The following is a 15,586-nucleotide window of genomic DNA, read 5'->3' on the forward strand; positions in this document are numbered from 1 at the left end:
TAGGAAACAAGCTGAAACAGCTGAGTCGAATACTACTAGACAGCATTAGAACCAAAAAGGGATAGTGTAACAAAGAAAAGGGTCAAGGCTGATGTCATTGATCTGATACACAAGTATCCACAAATCAGCATTGTCTTAAGCTTTTCCTCCTAGGACAACTGACCTCAATGACAAATGCTCTTTCAATCCCACCCTCCAACCACCAGAACAACTTAAACACTCGACTTTCAATTTCAAAATATAAAAAAGATATTCAAATAAACTACACCATTGATGCACTAACACAAACTTTTCCAATGAAGTAATTAATCTATTGGAATAATCACATAAATTTTCTAAAGTAAACATCAAAATATCACATTCTGTTATTACATTTTATTTCTGAGCTTCAAATTCTTTTTTGATTGTTTTTTTTTTTTTTTTAGTTGTAGATGGACATAATACCTTGATTTACTTATCTTTATTTGGTGCTGAGGATCAAAGCCAGTGCTTCACACATGAAAGGCAAATGCTCTACCACTGAGCCACAACCCCAGCACTTTCAAATTCTTTAATTAAAATCAATGAATTTCTTTTAATAATTCAATACAAGATAAAATGTGTCAAGACTTGAGGTCAAGGAGCAGAATCACTTCTTTCCTTTTGGTACCAGGAATTGAACCCAGGGCACTTAGCCACTGAGCCACATCCTCAGTCATTGTATTTTTTATTTTAAGACAGGATCTCACTAAAATTGCTTAATGCATTGCTAAGTTGCCAAGGCTATCTTCAAACTTGTGATCCTCCCGCCTCAGCCTCCTAAGCCATTGTTATTACAGACAAGCAGAATCACTTTTAAAAGTTTGGAATAAATCTGATATCTTTAAATAATCATCAAATTCAGGAAAAATTTAAACTTTTTACCATATAATATTTTCTGCTATGAAATACAATTCTTTCCTCAAAACTGGTAAATAATTTATTTTTTAAATCAAGAAAATACCAATGATAATTTTCTTCATAATTCTATTAAGAAGTGAGCATGAATACAAATTTTTTAAAAAATCAGTGAATCATTTTGACATTTTCATAAAAGAAGAGAAAATTATTAAAATGAAATCATGTTCATCAGAAAAGGAAGCTATTCCAAACCTGGATGTTTTGGCATATGCTAACTATTTTGAAAAGTGCCAAAGACAGGTCATATTATTAGTAATGAAAATATAACTCAAAACATGACAAAATCAATGACTAATTCTTTTGTGTCATGAACATTTCTATTTCCCTTTTAAGTCAGTTACGTTGAACAATCTCTTCTATGTTCAGTCCTATGACTATCTAGAGACTGAACTCCCATCAGAAATTCATGGAGTGGAGTATCATATTTTCAAATGAAAAAACTTTGATGAAATTACTGAAGATTTTTTAGTTTCAGCTTTCCAGCTCTCAAAGGTGGATAATGATGACACCATCATTATGAAGTTGTTGCATTGATTAAAGAAAATAACCCATGTACAGCATTCAGTACAATATCTGGCAATCAAAAACATGATATCTCAAAAGTACTTTAACTTTTAATGTGTTTAAGTACCAGAGTAGATGTCATGTAAGTCATATAACTATATGTAAAATACTTAAAGATCCCTTTAAATTAGAAGCACTTAATACAATATTATCAAAATATATAAAAGTATACAATATTATCAAAAGCTCTTACTTTCAGCTATTTCAAATGGCATCTTACTAAATTTCTTACCTTTTCTCCAACACCACCAACTGAACCAACAGATCCTGGGGGTCCTTGTGGTCCCTTTAGTGTAGAAAAGGTAATACAGTTATCCTTATTCTTGTGTTGAAACATAAGTTCATAAATATATATCTAGTTTTTCTCAGAGACAGAAACATATGCTAGAATTTTGTTGTCAAATTTACTGACAGCAAATAATTTAATATAGCACATTGACTTTCAAATTCTCCAGAATTTCTAATGTAGAGCAGTAGTCTTTGCAGGTCTGATCATTCCAGTTGACACTTAGAACAAAATTTTGATCTCTCTACTCTGGAAGTCAGGTAAATTTTACAGGATGATTTTGTGGTAGATTAAAACTATGACTCTAGTTATGTATTACATAATCCATATGAAAAATACCCCCTTTATAAATGATTAGTCTTGAAATTACTTAGGGGGAATTGAAAACCAACCGCTCTTTTAGATCGATTACTTCTGGTCTACTTTACTCAGTTCTGTCCTGCTAGAATTAAAAGCAGGCCCGGAAAAGCAAAGAAAACCAGCCAGAAGAATGAGCAAAGCAGACATCTTCATTGTCAAAACACAAAATAAGGAGATCTCCAAAACACAGAAACGATTAATAATAACAATAAGATACATATGGCTTGACATTTCCCAATCCTATAACACTGAACCAATGTCAATTTCAGGAATATCTTTTTTTATACAATTGAGAGGAAATATTTTAGATAGTAAGAGGTGCACTTATGCACATACTACTCTGACACATTTTATAGACCAAGAATACAAAATCCAAAGCCTTTAAATAAAAGACTTTGGGCAGATGTGTAAAGATACAGATATACACTAGTGCAAAGGCAACTACAAACCATCCCCTTATGCCATTGTTAAAGATAAAGCTTATGTTTGAAAGATTCAGCAACTACTTATTGAACAGTAATCATATGCAAGGCATAAAGTATTTTGATCTGAACAATGTGGCTCACCGTAATAGAAATAACACAAGTAGTATTTGCCACTAACCAATAAACATATCTTGAATGTGCACTGTGTGTCTATTTTATATTTGTTCCCTAGAAAGCCTGTTTCTCTCTCTGAATAATGAAGTGGAGTGAGTAAATGATCCTTGAGTTCTCATCCACTTCTAACATTGAACAGTGGCATGATTATCTCCATTGTATCTCAGAAAACATCTGCCAGGAAATAATACCAACACTTAAGTAACTTCAAAATGATCAGCATTATATTTGACAGCTCTTACATCAGCTCCATTGGGACCTTGAGGGCCTCTTGGGCCAGGAGGACCAGGTGGACCCTGTAAAAGATGAATAATAAAATTTATAAGAATCAAACTCAAATGCATATTTAACATTTTTATTTTGTGAGTAAGAAAATTAAAAGAAATTTGAAGCATATGAAATCATAGTCAGTTGGGCATATCAGGGTTTTAAGGTGCCTGACAGATAACAAATAATCCTTCACACATATCTGTGAAGAAATCAGTCCTTCACTAAAAAATCAATTTGATTAGAAAATAGGACAAGAAAGCCTGTTGCTACCATCTAATATGATGTATTCATAATATAACTGGCAATATTTTATGTAACAACATACTAGAATATAAGGGGACCATGAGGTGAAGAGAAAAAAGGCACTTGACTACATTTAGAATTCTTTAATTCAATAAAAGCACTTTGATTTTTTTATTAATTTGTATTTGGATCATGTGTGTGTATGTGACATGGATATAACAATCACTCTTTAGTTGTAGTCCCCAAAGTTTCTTTTTCCTGGCTGTGCATTAAAATTACCTAAGGTATTTTTTATTAAATATTGAAATACTGATAGTCAACCCCCTATCTCAAGGTTTAATTAAAACAGTCTGTAGTGAATACCATTGGTATTTTTTTAAAGGTCTTAGTTTATTCTAATGCCATGGTTGAAAAGTTTCTCTAGTATTCTCTATTACCATAAGGTCAGAGAGAACATATCAATGATTCCTGGAACCATAGCAACCATATCTAAAGAGTAGTTTGCTACATATTGGATGCTGCTTGGAAGTTTTATTAACCAGCTATTTGAATCAGCAATGATTATTCCACATTTCTTCTACTTAATCTGGTTGTGGTCCTTAAAGAGAATAAAATCTAACATACAGGTATGAAATTATCAAAATTGTTTTCTCAAGAAAGTAAAAATTGGGGGCAATGTTGAAAGGAAAGAGCAATTATGAAATGTATTTATAACATTTCATTATAGATTTCAATTACTTTGGCAAATTATTTTCTTATCAAACTTAGTGCTTAATAAACAAATATATGCATTTCAAATTTTAGTTTAAGGTTTTAGGGCAGAAAGTCAGAATTAATAAATGCAGATAGTTATAAGTCATATCATGCTAATTACGACTGAATTCTTTATTAAATTTATAATTTGTTTCAAAGTATTACAAGAAAATCTTATTATCCATCAACAATTGCTAATTATACAAATCTGGTATGATTATTATTTATTTTATGCTGCTCCACATCAAAGTCCAAAGTTAAAGCCTAAGAAGCAACTAAAATACGGCATCTTTATAAAAGACATAAAGGTAAGAAAGTAACAACATATGAAGGCCAAACATGCATACAATATTATTCTGAGGTGAGAAATAAAGAAAAGGAGATATAGCTGAAATAATGATATCAATATTTAATGGCTGCAGATGGAGACAGAGTAGGAAAAAGGTGAGGGGTAAAACAGAAAGCACCATTGTCTTTAGGACTACTTTGTGCAGATCAATAAATTCTAATAAAGAAATTAGTAGTACACTAATCTTTCTTCTCTTTCAATGGAATGTCCCCCTTCTAGTTTTCTTTTCCTCCCTGTCTTCCCCACCACCACCACTTATTTCGGACTAGCTTTCACAAATCAAAGAAAACATTAGACCTTTGATTTATCAGTCTGACTCATTTCACTTGGCATGATATTCTCCAGTTCCACCCATTTACCAGTTCCACCTATTCTTCTTCATGGCTGAGTAAAACTCCATTGTGTATATATACACACTGTTTTCTTTGTTGATTCATCTGTTGAGAGATACTTTGGTTTCATGGCTTGTCTATTGTGAACTGTGCTGTTATAAACACTGATGTGGCTGCATCCCTATAGTATACAGGACTGAAGAAAAAGGACAAGGGAGAGGGGATAGGATAAGGGAAGAACAGAGGAATGAATCTGACCTAACTTTCCTATGGACATATATGAATATCACTGTCATGTACAAACCCATGGTACTAACAATAGCAGCAAAAACCTGAAAGTAAAAGTAAACAGCAGAAAGAACAGTAGACAGAAGCAAACAGGGCAAGGGAAGGAGGGAAGGAAAGAGGAAATACTGGGGACTGAAATAGAGCATCATATAATATATTCCAAGCTTTTATTATTGTGTCCAAATGAATCATAACATAATGTATAAATAAAAAGAACCGAAAATTTTTTAAAAAGAAATTAACAGTGTGGAGATTCACAATAGTCATCAAAAAGTAGAAAATACAAACTTACCATGGGGCCAACATCTCCATTTTCACCTTTTTCACCAGGTGGACCTGGTAGACCCTAGGAAAACGTAGTACAAAAATAAAAACCACTCAATACATCTTCTCAAAAGTCACGAATTAAGTATAAAGTAAGATAAATACATGGAAATTAAAATGCAGAAGCTAACATTTGTTAAAATACTTATAATGGAAGTTTTGCTCTCATGTGATAAAATCTTATACCTACATTTACAGATAAAATCTGTGCTTTGTTCAATAATATATTGTTCAATTTTCTTTACTATAACTAAGTACATCATATGATTTTGGAATTTATGAACACCTATCCATTTACTCTACCTTTTTAATGAATTGGATATAATAACATTGCCACGGTACAAATCTTCTGTAAAATATTATCCCAGATTATTTCAGAATATCTCATCTAGGGGAGGTTTTTATAGATAGGTATCACTTTGAAAAACTCTTTTGTAAAATTGATATTTCAATATATATTCAATATTATATATATATTCTGAAGTTTGGGCCTGTTAATTCATCTCTGAATCTTAAAAAAATTCACATGATGATAAAAATTATAAATTTATACATTGTTTCCTCAAATTAATTTCCACTGTATCCATTTGCTTTAGGAGAAATTCTGTTACAGTATAAACCTAGAATAGGCTGGATTCAAATTTTACTTGACCATCTTTATGTGAAAATTATTTTACTTCTTCCATATCACTTACTCAATTAGCAGAAGAATTTATATTTTCTCTCTCTTATCACAACAGTACTTGTGTGTACTTGAATTGTATACCTATATACATGACTGTGTGACTCCTCTACATACTTATAATCTTGGCCTACTTTTGGGCAGTGTCAATTATTTTCTTCCTTAGAACTGGCAGAGGCCAAACAAACAAAGAAACAAACAAAAACTAAGATCTCAATAAAATACTGTTGAATAAATGGTGAAAGCACGAAACCTAAGAAAGCAAACAAATCAAAAGAAACAAGCCAAAAAAAAAAAAAAGTTTCTTGTAATACTGACTGTGAAATTGGAAATTCTCTATTATTTAAAATGTTTAATCTCAGGAAAAATAGCTACATAAACAAACTGATAGAATAGTATACTACTGTTAATTTGATACTAATATTCTAAACATGAATACTATATATAATAATAAAGCCAAATACCAATGAAGATACATGGTATAAATTTAACTGTAGAATATGTATGTGAAATAGGTATAATAGTTGTTGGACAGAAATTTATGGTAAGTTTTCAATTGTAAGATTATAAATTATTTTCATTTTTAAACTTTTTGGTGATATAGTCATTTGTATACAATATTTGCATTTCAAACATGGATTTGTTTGTTGTTTGTTTTGCTGTTTAGTGCTGGTGATCAATCTCAGGGCTTTACACATGGTAGGCAATCATGCTACCACTGACCTCTTCCTCCAGCATCCACAAAATTTATGTTTAATGTTTTTACTATGGTATTTCAGAAGTATTCTAACTAACAAAAAATATAAACAATGCTAAATATCTAAATAAATGCTAGTATTTTAATAAAATGATTGATTTTGGTGCAGTACTGCCATGGTTGTGAATTATTTGACCCTGACCCACAATAATATTTACTTATAATCCTCACACATGCAAGCATGTGCAAAGTAGCTGAACCATGAATTTCAAAAGGCAATGTTCACCATTTTGATAGATAATGACCTTTGAAATTTTTATTCTATTTTACCATATCCTGTTCTATCTCATTTTTTAAATGCAGGTAATAACCCTGAAATTGTTTTTATGACCTGCTAATTCCACATGACCCGCAGGAAAGAGTACATTACTGAATATATCTGTAAACTTTTAAAATGTGGTATATATTCATTTTATGTGTAAAACTTAATTACTGACTTATAATGGCCAGTCATATATATATATATATATATATATATATATATATATATATATATATATATACTGATTTAATTTGTTTCCCTCAAATGTTAGTAAGATATCTAAGAAACGAGACTGCTATATGTGCTTTCTAAGCTGTTACCATGCTCTGAAGGCAGTGTCTAGAATTAATATTTAAGTTTTTTACAAAGAAGTAACCACGTATTGTTTCTTAGATAGTACTCTATGCAAAATCACCAGGGGCAGATTACTAAAATGTTAGATTCAAAGGTCGTCAACTTCAGACACTCCATTTCATTTATGCAGAAAGAACTTAAATACTTAAACATGCAAGTAAAGTTTAACACAGATGAAACAAATATTTCACTTTCAGACAATTTTCTTAAGAAGTATGTACTGCAACATAAATGTAAAGTTCTTAAAAACATTACAAATATTAAGTCACATTCTTTATCTTTAGTCCAAGTTTATATATAATTTTAATATATAGTACATTTGATTGAAAATCCCCATATTAAATGTTACATAAATATGTTAATAGTTTTTTGTCTCTTGCAAGTACATTTTATATTGTCATCTTATTTTAGGCTTATGATCAGTTCAACAGAAACCTCCAAATAAAAAAAAAATCAAAATATTTTAAATTAAGTTGTATTGTAATTTGAGTTAAGATATAATATTTTTATTGTTGAAATTAATAGAGATATAATAAGCAAAATTCTCTTTCAGCAAATAACTAAATGTGCTTAATGGCATTCTAGTGATAATCAGTTTTCATATGTCCTAACTTTCTCCAAGGGAGTGATTTATGCATGGAGAGGTTCTATTGTAGGGTTTGTGAATTTAAAATCATCTGCCACTTCAGTGAAACACCAAAAATGAATTTAGGTCAAAAACTCTCTCTCTGAAACACACACACACACACACACACACACACACACACACACACAAAACAAACAAACAAACAAACAAACAAAAAAAAACCACTCTCTTTCTCTTCATATGCAGATAAACAATAAATATCAAATTAAGTAATTTTATTCAATGTCTATTGTGATTGCTCCTAACTCTATGAAGAATCAATTAAAGGATAGATGTAATTGTGTACATATTAACTACATTAGCATTTTTTCAATATCCCTATTTAAAGATGTAGTTATGGGACAATATGAACAATTTTTTAATAAATTGATTTCTTGAGTCATCCTCACCAAGGAACACTTTTTTCTTATTTTGTGAAAAAGGTGATAATTTCTATTGAAGCAAATAGTGGCAATTTTATAAATATAAACTCCAAGGCAATTTTTTTTTAACCATGAGAGCACAAGTTCCTAAATTACAACCTTACAGAATTCAGAGTAATCACATACATGACAAAAACAGAAATTGAATAGTAACACCTCCATTGGTGACCTTGTTTTAATGCTTTCTTGTTTTCAAATATGTGTACTTCTCACACATACTGTAAGTAGTACTCATGACTATTTATTTACAACTATAAAAATGTCAAACACAACAAATATGAAAGTAAAGCTTTGTACTTTTCAAGCATAAAAAAATTTTGTCATTAAAATGAAGCAGAAAATTAGGATATCATGTTAACGAGTAAAAAAACCCCTATTTTAACAATAATAATTAAAATTATAATTAAAATTAAAATTATTATGTGACAAGATGTAATTTGTACAATTATGTACATAACAAGCTATTTAATACCAAAATCCAATACTTTTACGATTTTATTTAGGAAAATAAAGATGATTAAATATATACAAATTTCACTTGCATATACTTTTTTTATGACTTCACAAATTCTAAAAGGTACGGTAAGCCAGATGACTTAATGTATCATTTCTAATATTGCTAATTGAGCACAAGCAACATCCACATTACCTAAATTCCATTTAAAACATCTTTACAATCTTACAAGGAATCACTAGATATGTAGAGAATAGTAAGTATAGAGTAAGTTAGGGGAAAAAGACCAGACGGTTGCAAAGTTTATAGGGATCAGTGAACATCAGGTGGAAAGCGAATCATACTCAGAATAGAGATGGCCAAGAAGAGTCCAGTTGTAAGATCTATACTACAGAAATAAAAGTTTCTCATCTACAGTGTCTTGCAATATAATATTTCCTTCCCAGATATGCTTCATAAAACACAAATTATTTTAATTAAAAAAAATTTAATTGGTTTACTATTAATCTACCTATTATTGTTTATCTTACTATTTGTTGGTAGTGTGCTATTTCTCTTAATACTTTTGAATGTTTGTTGTTACCTGAATTATTAAAATTTCTGCTATAAGACCCAGGAAACAACCATTCTAATGTCTTACCTTTAATTATCAGACTTGTACATATGTAGTTGATTTTTTTTAAATATAGGAATGAAGAAAGGGGTGTTATAATACCTGAGGTGTTTAGCCTAAGAGCTAAATGTACTGCAAAAACAGGAATCAGGCTGACACATGTTCAGAAAAATTAAGAATACTTGGTAAAAGGCAGTTGAAGTTCAGATATATATGTGAGTAAAATAACCATTATAGTTAAATATTGTTCTTACATAGAAACAAGGAAAGATGCTTTTCTTGCCTCCACTAGGTGAACCTGACATAAGAACCAGGTGGAAATGATGGAGTAAACAATTAGAGAACCACTTACCTGAAGACCTATGGGACCAGGAGGTCCAGGGAAACCTCTTGCACCCTCATCACCTTTCTGCCCAAACATCCCCTGCTGTCCTCTGGGACCTGGTTCTCCATCACCTCCCTAGGGAGCAGCAAGGAAAATTATCATGAATTGGAAAACCATTATGATACGAGTCATAAAATGTCTCCACTGCAATTTGTTCAAAGCTGATATATTTGAGAATAACCAAAGTAAAATGTAAACTAAATTCCCACTATTTGCTACAAACGTGTCATTGTTCATGTTGCTAACATTTCATGTTTCTGGAGTACTGCTGATTGTGAGTTGATCATACATACGAATGAAGCAAAAGCTTTTTAACAGCGAAAAATGTATTACATATTAAGTTATTTTCAACTAGTTATAGTCTAGGTTGAAAGGAAGTCACGTTTTTCTTGTTCTAAGGATAAGCTTGGTTAGCTATGCAATATAATTTAAACATGACCGATATCAAACATACAAATAGAACTCATTACCATACAAAAATTAACTGTGAGTCAGTGTCAAACATACAAATAAAACATTACCACACAAAAAAATCATTGGGTTATGTGACATTTCATAAATTTCACGAAGGAGATCTTGGTTGAACAAAATGGAATACTTACAGCAATTCCTGGGGCACCAACTGGTCCTTGAAGACCTGGAGGACCGGGAGGACCCTGAGAGAGATAAAGACCAGTAAATTTAAAACAGTAGCCAGAAAATCCTATATAAAGCAAAACCTTTGCAATAAAAAAGCAAAACCTTTGACTGATCAAGGTCTATTAAACCTCTCTACACCCTTTGGACAAACAGCAACATTACTCAGAAAATTTTCACTTTTAGAACTGTCAACTGCTGCTTATTTTACTCCTTGGAGATCCATAATTTCATATTTGGAGTCAATTTTAAATTGACACTTACTGAAAGCCTTCTCATCTATATGTGGTAGATATGTAAAAAATAGATTTGTACACTAATATACATCAAGTCGAAGGTTCACATTAAAATTTTTTCACAATACCAGATTTCTTTAGTGAAAATGTATGGGTCAGGAATAGTACATGAAAAATTTGTCTATGTAATAACTTCTAACAAAACATGAGAATTCTGAAGATTCCCTAGAGATAGTATGTAATTTAGATACATGAAAATTTCAAACTTCTAATATGAGCACACACACAAACTTGGTGTTATATATCAAGTATATTGGACTCTTTATTTTGAACAATAGATTCCAAAGGCATTATGAGCCTTACTTGCATAGATATATCCTTGCTATCTTATTTTCTTGCATTAAAACTAGTCAGGCTCTATAAAAGATATGAAAGCAATCAAGAGTCATTGAATTCTATTTTATTCTATGGTTACCACCTTTGGGGAAGATTGCTTACAGCAAAGATTCCAAAAATGTTGTCTGCAAACCACTAAGGGTATTTGAGACCATTTGAGTTTTCTTCCAGTTCAAAATTCTTCATATAAAAACACTACTACGATGTTATCTTTTATACAGTCTAGGCATTTGCAGTAATGATGCACTAATGATGATAAAATTGCTGATGACTTTAACAATCATCATGTCAATAGCTACAAATTATAAAAGCAATAACTATATTTTCATAGTCCTGAACTCTGTCATCATAAAATGATGTTTATGTTCTTGATGAAGCATGAATCATCCTTCATTTTATTAAATATTGACTTTCTTTTGTCAGGAATAGCACATAAAAATAGCACATGTCCTTTGATATTCATAGGACCAAACTGAAGGAAAAAGTTCTTTTGTTATATATTGAAGTACAACGCCTCTTTCAAAAAGGCACTTGGACTGTAGTTTGATTTGATGCTGAGGCAGCACTTTTTATATGGAATTCTATTTTTACTTAAAAAGACAAGACAAACAGTAAGATTGCAATTATTTAACTTGGGAATTTGGCAGAGATGTGATGAAAATAAAGGAAGTTTGTGAATTAAAAAAAAACTGACAGTATTTATAAATGCATCAAAGATAACATTGAAATTTTCAAGCAATATTAGAATTCTGAAATCTTATATCTGCCACTGCAGGCCTCACTGCTGCCCAATCTGAAATCATTTTCTGATATTATTGATATTGTATAAAGTAACGTGTTAATACTTTGAAGATCTTACTTAGTCAACCAATAATTTTCAAATGATCATTGCAGGATGATATAAAATTATATATGAGGAAAAGAGTCATTCAAATGCAAGGTAGACCAATAAAAACGTAATAGCATAAGGAGCTCACTGATTTGACAGCAAATTCCATACCACAATTGACCTTAGGAAAAGTTACGATTTATCAAATGTTGAGGTAGAATCAAAAATACCCCACATCATCTGAAAAAAGATTTCAAAACACTCTTGCCTTTCCAACTTCATATATATGTGAGCCTGAATTTCAACCAAAACAACCTATCATTACAGACTACAGTGAGAAGCACATTTGAGGATATAGCTTCTTCTATTAATCTAGACCCTCAAAATATGAGGCATCGCTACTCTTTGTACTATATATTTTTTTTGGGGGGGGAAATATAGCTATATTTCATTAAAACTGCCTGGGGATTATCATTCTTAGATTTAATGAATCAATTTGTAAGTATTTAAAATTTCTCAGTTTAATTCATAGTATAATAATCCACATGGAGCACAGCTTTTTGGCATTCTTAAAAAGTGTTTAAATCTACGAGGGTCCTGAGACAAAAATTTTTCAGAACTTCTGGCTTATAGTCATCCAGTCATATTTAATTATAGCTTTAAGGAGGAAATAAAACCTTTCAAACATGGCTTCTGGAAATCACATAAGGTTTTCTAATTAGACAAACTGTATTTACTTATCTATAAGAAATCTAAACAAAACCTAAGAAAAGGTAATTTACTAAAATAGAACTTTTAATTTATATCCAATAGCAACTGCCTCACACTTAGGCATATGGTTTCCATACACAATTTCCTGTGATACTTGTACAGCATAGATTCAGAATATCAATGTTGCCCATCACTCACTAAGGTTGTGTTCTCCTGATATAGAAATACATGAAGGACTAACGATGGGTTAAATATTGCATTATCTGAAAGCTGCTTCTTGTTTTGATACAAATTATTCTCTTTAGTTAGGACCATTCATCACACTGGATTTTGGTGACTATTCAGTTTAAGAATCAATTCTAAAAAGAAAAAAAAAACTTTGTTCGAAGTTATGTTTTAAGGTATGCAATAACTGAAACATGAAAAGCATCAGGATGATAAATGGGTCACAGGACAGAGTCGTGGCTTAATAGAATATAATTTCTAGAATGTTATGTAAACTTCTATACTAGTTGAAAAAATAACAAATGTAGAACATTACTTTGTACTTCCCCACCTTGCCTTCTTATTGCAGAATATGGAACACTTAAAGAAAGAAAAAGAGGAAAATAAGAACTAAATGTCTGTAGATGCTCTTTAAAGAGCATGAATTAATGAATAAATGCAGAGGGAAAGTACATGAGATATTATCACTTACCTTACTTAATCTAAGAAGAAGGGAAATTTTAAAAAATATAATTCAAATAGGGTTTAAACTGGTAAACAGTGAGTAAGAAAAGCCTGAGAGGCAAGAATGAACACACCATTTGGCTACACAACAGAAATTCTTTCACCAGCTTCAAGATTTGTTAAGAAAAATATTCCAAAATAAGCACTTAGAATATATGGAAACAGATTTATCAATTTATATACAGGTAAAGACCACAGGAATGGTATTTAATTTGGCATATGTTTGCATAGTATTTCCCACATGGAAAAGCAGGCTGGCTATTGCATTACAGTACTCTTTCATTGCTAGAGTGGAGTTTGAAAATAACCTACAAATATCATACTGGACTTAATGACATAAGCAGAAGACCTCACAGAATTGTACAGCATTATGGAATGATATAACACAAAGGTAATAAAGTATTGATATTATAAACATTTGGCTAGGTAAGTAAATAGTATTATGGGAAACTATCCATGGTAAACAGTAAAAGCTGTTAAATGAATGATGCTGGAAATAAGCAGCTGGAAACTCACGTTTTCTCCTTTGTCCCCCTTGCTGCCTTTCTGTCCTGGTTCACCAATTTCACCCTGTATTTGAGAGAGTTAAGTGAAAGTTTATTTGTAACATGGTAACTTGCGTTGCATTGTTATCATTATCATTGAATTATTACATTTTATCTTTAACACAATTCCATGTTAGCATTTAACATCACTGTTTTAAGATGTATAATCCTGGGATCTGTGTGTTTAGCTTTGTAGTTTTGACAAACATATAGACAAAAAGTCAGATTAACATGGAGAAATATTGCAACTGGATTTAGAATTTAAAAAATTGATTTTGTCTCAAATATCCCACTGTAAAATGATAATGGAAACACATTGGTGTAGAGACAAATAACCCTGCATTAATCAAAAAGTGCTTTAATCCTAGTTTTTCAAATAGTAAGATAATGCACATTTTGAATATGTGCTGTTTCACAAATTTTCTATAGCATTTTAGAATAATATTAGAAAATCTATTAAATTCAAACACAACTTTGCATTTGGAATAAAATGCTTAAAGTCTTTACTTATATATTATATACTTATATTAGTAAGAGAGCATATAATTGTCAATTCAGTATATAACTCATTCTTAAGTCTTATTATATAATATCTAAGATGCAAGTGCTAAATATATGCAGGTATTTATTTTTATTTTACATTCATTTCAGAAAAATTTTTTAAGATAAATATTAGTTGGCATCTACTATTTTTACTTACTGTTACTTTCCTCTTATTTCATTTTCCTATTTGTATCCCACATACTGTTTTATGGAAGATATACTAGCTTTCAACCTCTAAAATAAAACTTTCCAACATGTGGAAGGTATGGTAAAGTTTGATAAAGATCACCTTCCACCTGTCATCCAATCTTAGACTAATTATAAAATATTTGAGAAAAAAATTAACCTTTCAAACACGTTGTATAAAATATTGGACACTGACCTTGTCTCCATCTTCACCAGGGGAGCCAGCCGGACCAGCAGGTCCTGGGAGACCCACGGGGCCCTGTACTCCATCTCTCCCTGCAGGGCCTTGGGGACCTTTTTCTCCCTGTATTGAAAAATCAAACAAATCATTAATTTGTTGTTAACAAACCTAACAACTAGCTTTATGCTACAATTTTTAAGTGCAGTTACAATTTATATATATATAATCTAGATATAACCTAGTTCCTATACTTGACAAGGAAATTGTTTAATGTTTCTAAGGAAAAAAAAATTTCAAGCAGCAAATGATAACATACATAAAAGATCCCTATATCGTTTTATGACTTAGTCTTTTAAATTATTTATGAATCTAAGCAATGGTCCACAGAAGTAATTATGATTCAACTGAGAAATTTTTCTCTCAGACACATAGGTTCTAAGTAAGTACTGGCAAGTCGGATCCGATGCCTGATGTTTGTGAAAACTTGCTGAACCTCAACTCTTCTTTAGTGTCACTGAAGTAGCTATACAGAAGATATAAGGCTTTAAAAAAAATCATAAAATCCACTTCCTTCTATGTCCAACTTCACAATAGGCTTTAGATGTAACTCTTTCCTATTTTAACACACCTGTCATGGATTTTCTGGATTTTGGTATTTTAATTCATTGCTACTTTTCCTAATTCAAAACGACAAGGGTGGTAGTTTTTCCTA

The 15,586-nt window shown here is 31.0% G+C and overlaps 1 protein-coding gene across 5 annotated transcripts in view; it reads right to left on the reverse strand.

Moving 5' to 3' along the window:
- Col11a1 (collagen type XI alpha 1 chain) overlaps positions 1-15,586 on the reverse strand; it is a 208,070-nt gene that overhangs the window by 36,185 nt on the left and 156,299 nt on the right. For all 5 annotated transcript variants that reach the window (XM_076863343.2, XM_076863345.2, XM_076863347.1 and 2 more), the window contains 7 exons: positions 14,890-14,997; positions 13,936-13,989; positions 10,485-10,538; positions 9,850-9,957; positions 5,276-5,329; positions 2,991-3,044; positions 1,736-1,789 (listed from right to left, as the gene is read on the reverse strand). In XM_076863343.2, coding sequence (XP_076719458.1) covers positions 1,736-1,789; positions 2,991-3,044; positions 5,276-5,329; positions 9,850-9,957; positions 10,485-10,538; positions 13,936-13,989; positions 14,890-14,997 — 486 coding nt within the window. The remainder of the gene's footprint in view (positions 1-1,735; positions 1,790-2,990; positions 3,045-5,275; positions 5,330-9,849; positions 9,958-10,484; positions 10,539-13,935; positions 13,990-14,889; positions 14,998-15,586) is intronic.

Source organism: Callospermophilus lateralis, chromosome 7, assembly GCF_048772815.1.
Source record: "Callospermophilus lateralis isolate mCalLat2 chromosome 7, mCalLat2.hap1, whole genome shotgun sequence".
NCBI lineage: Eukaryota > Metazoa > Chordata > Mammalia > Rodentia > Sciuridae > Callospermophilus > Callospermophilus lateralis.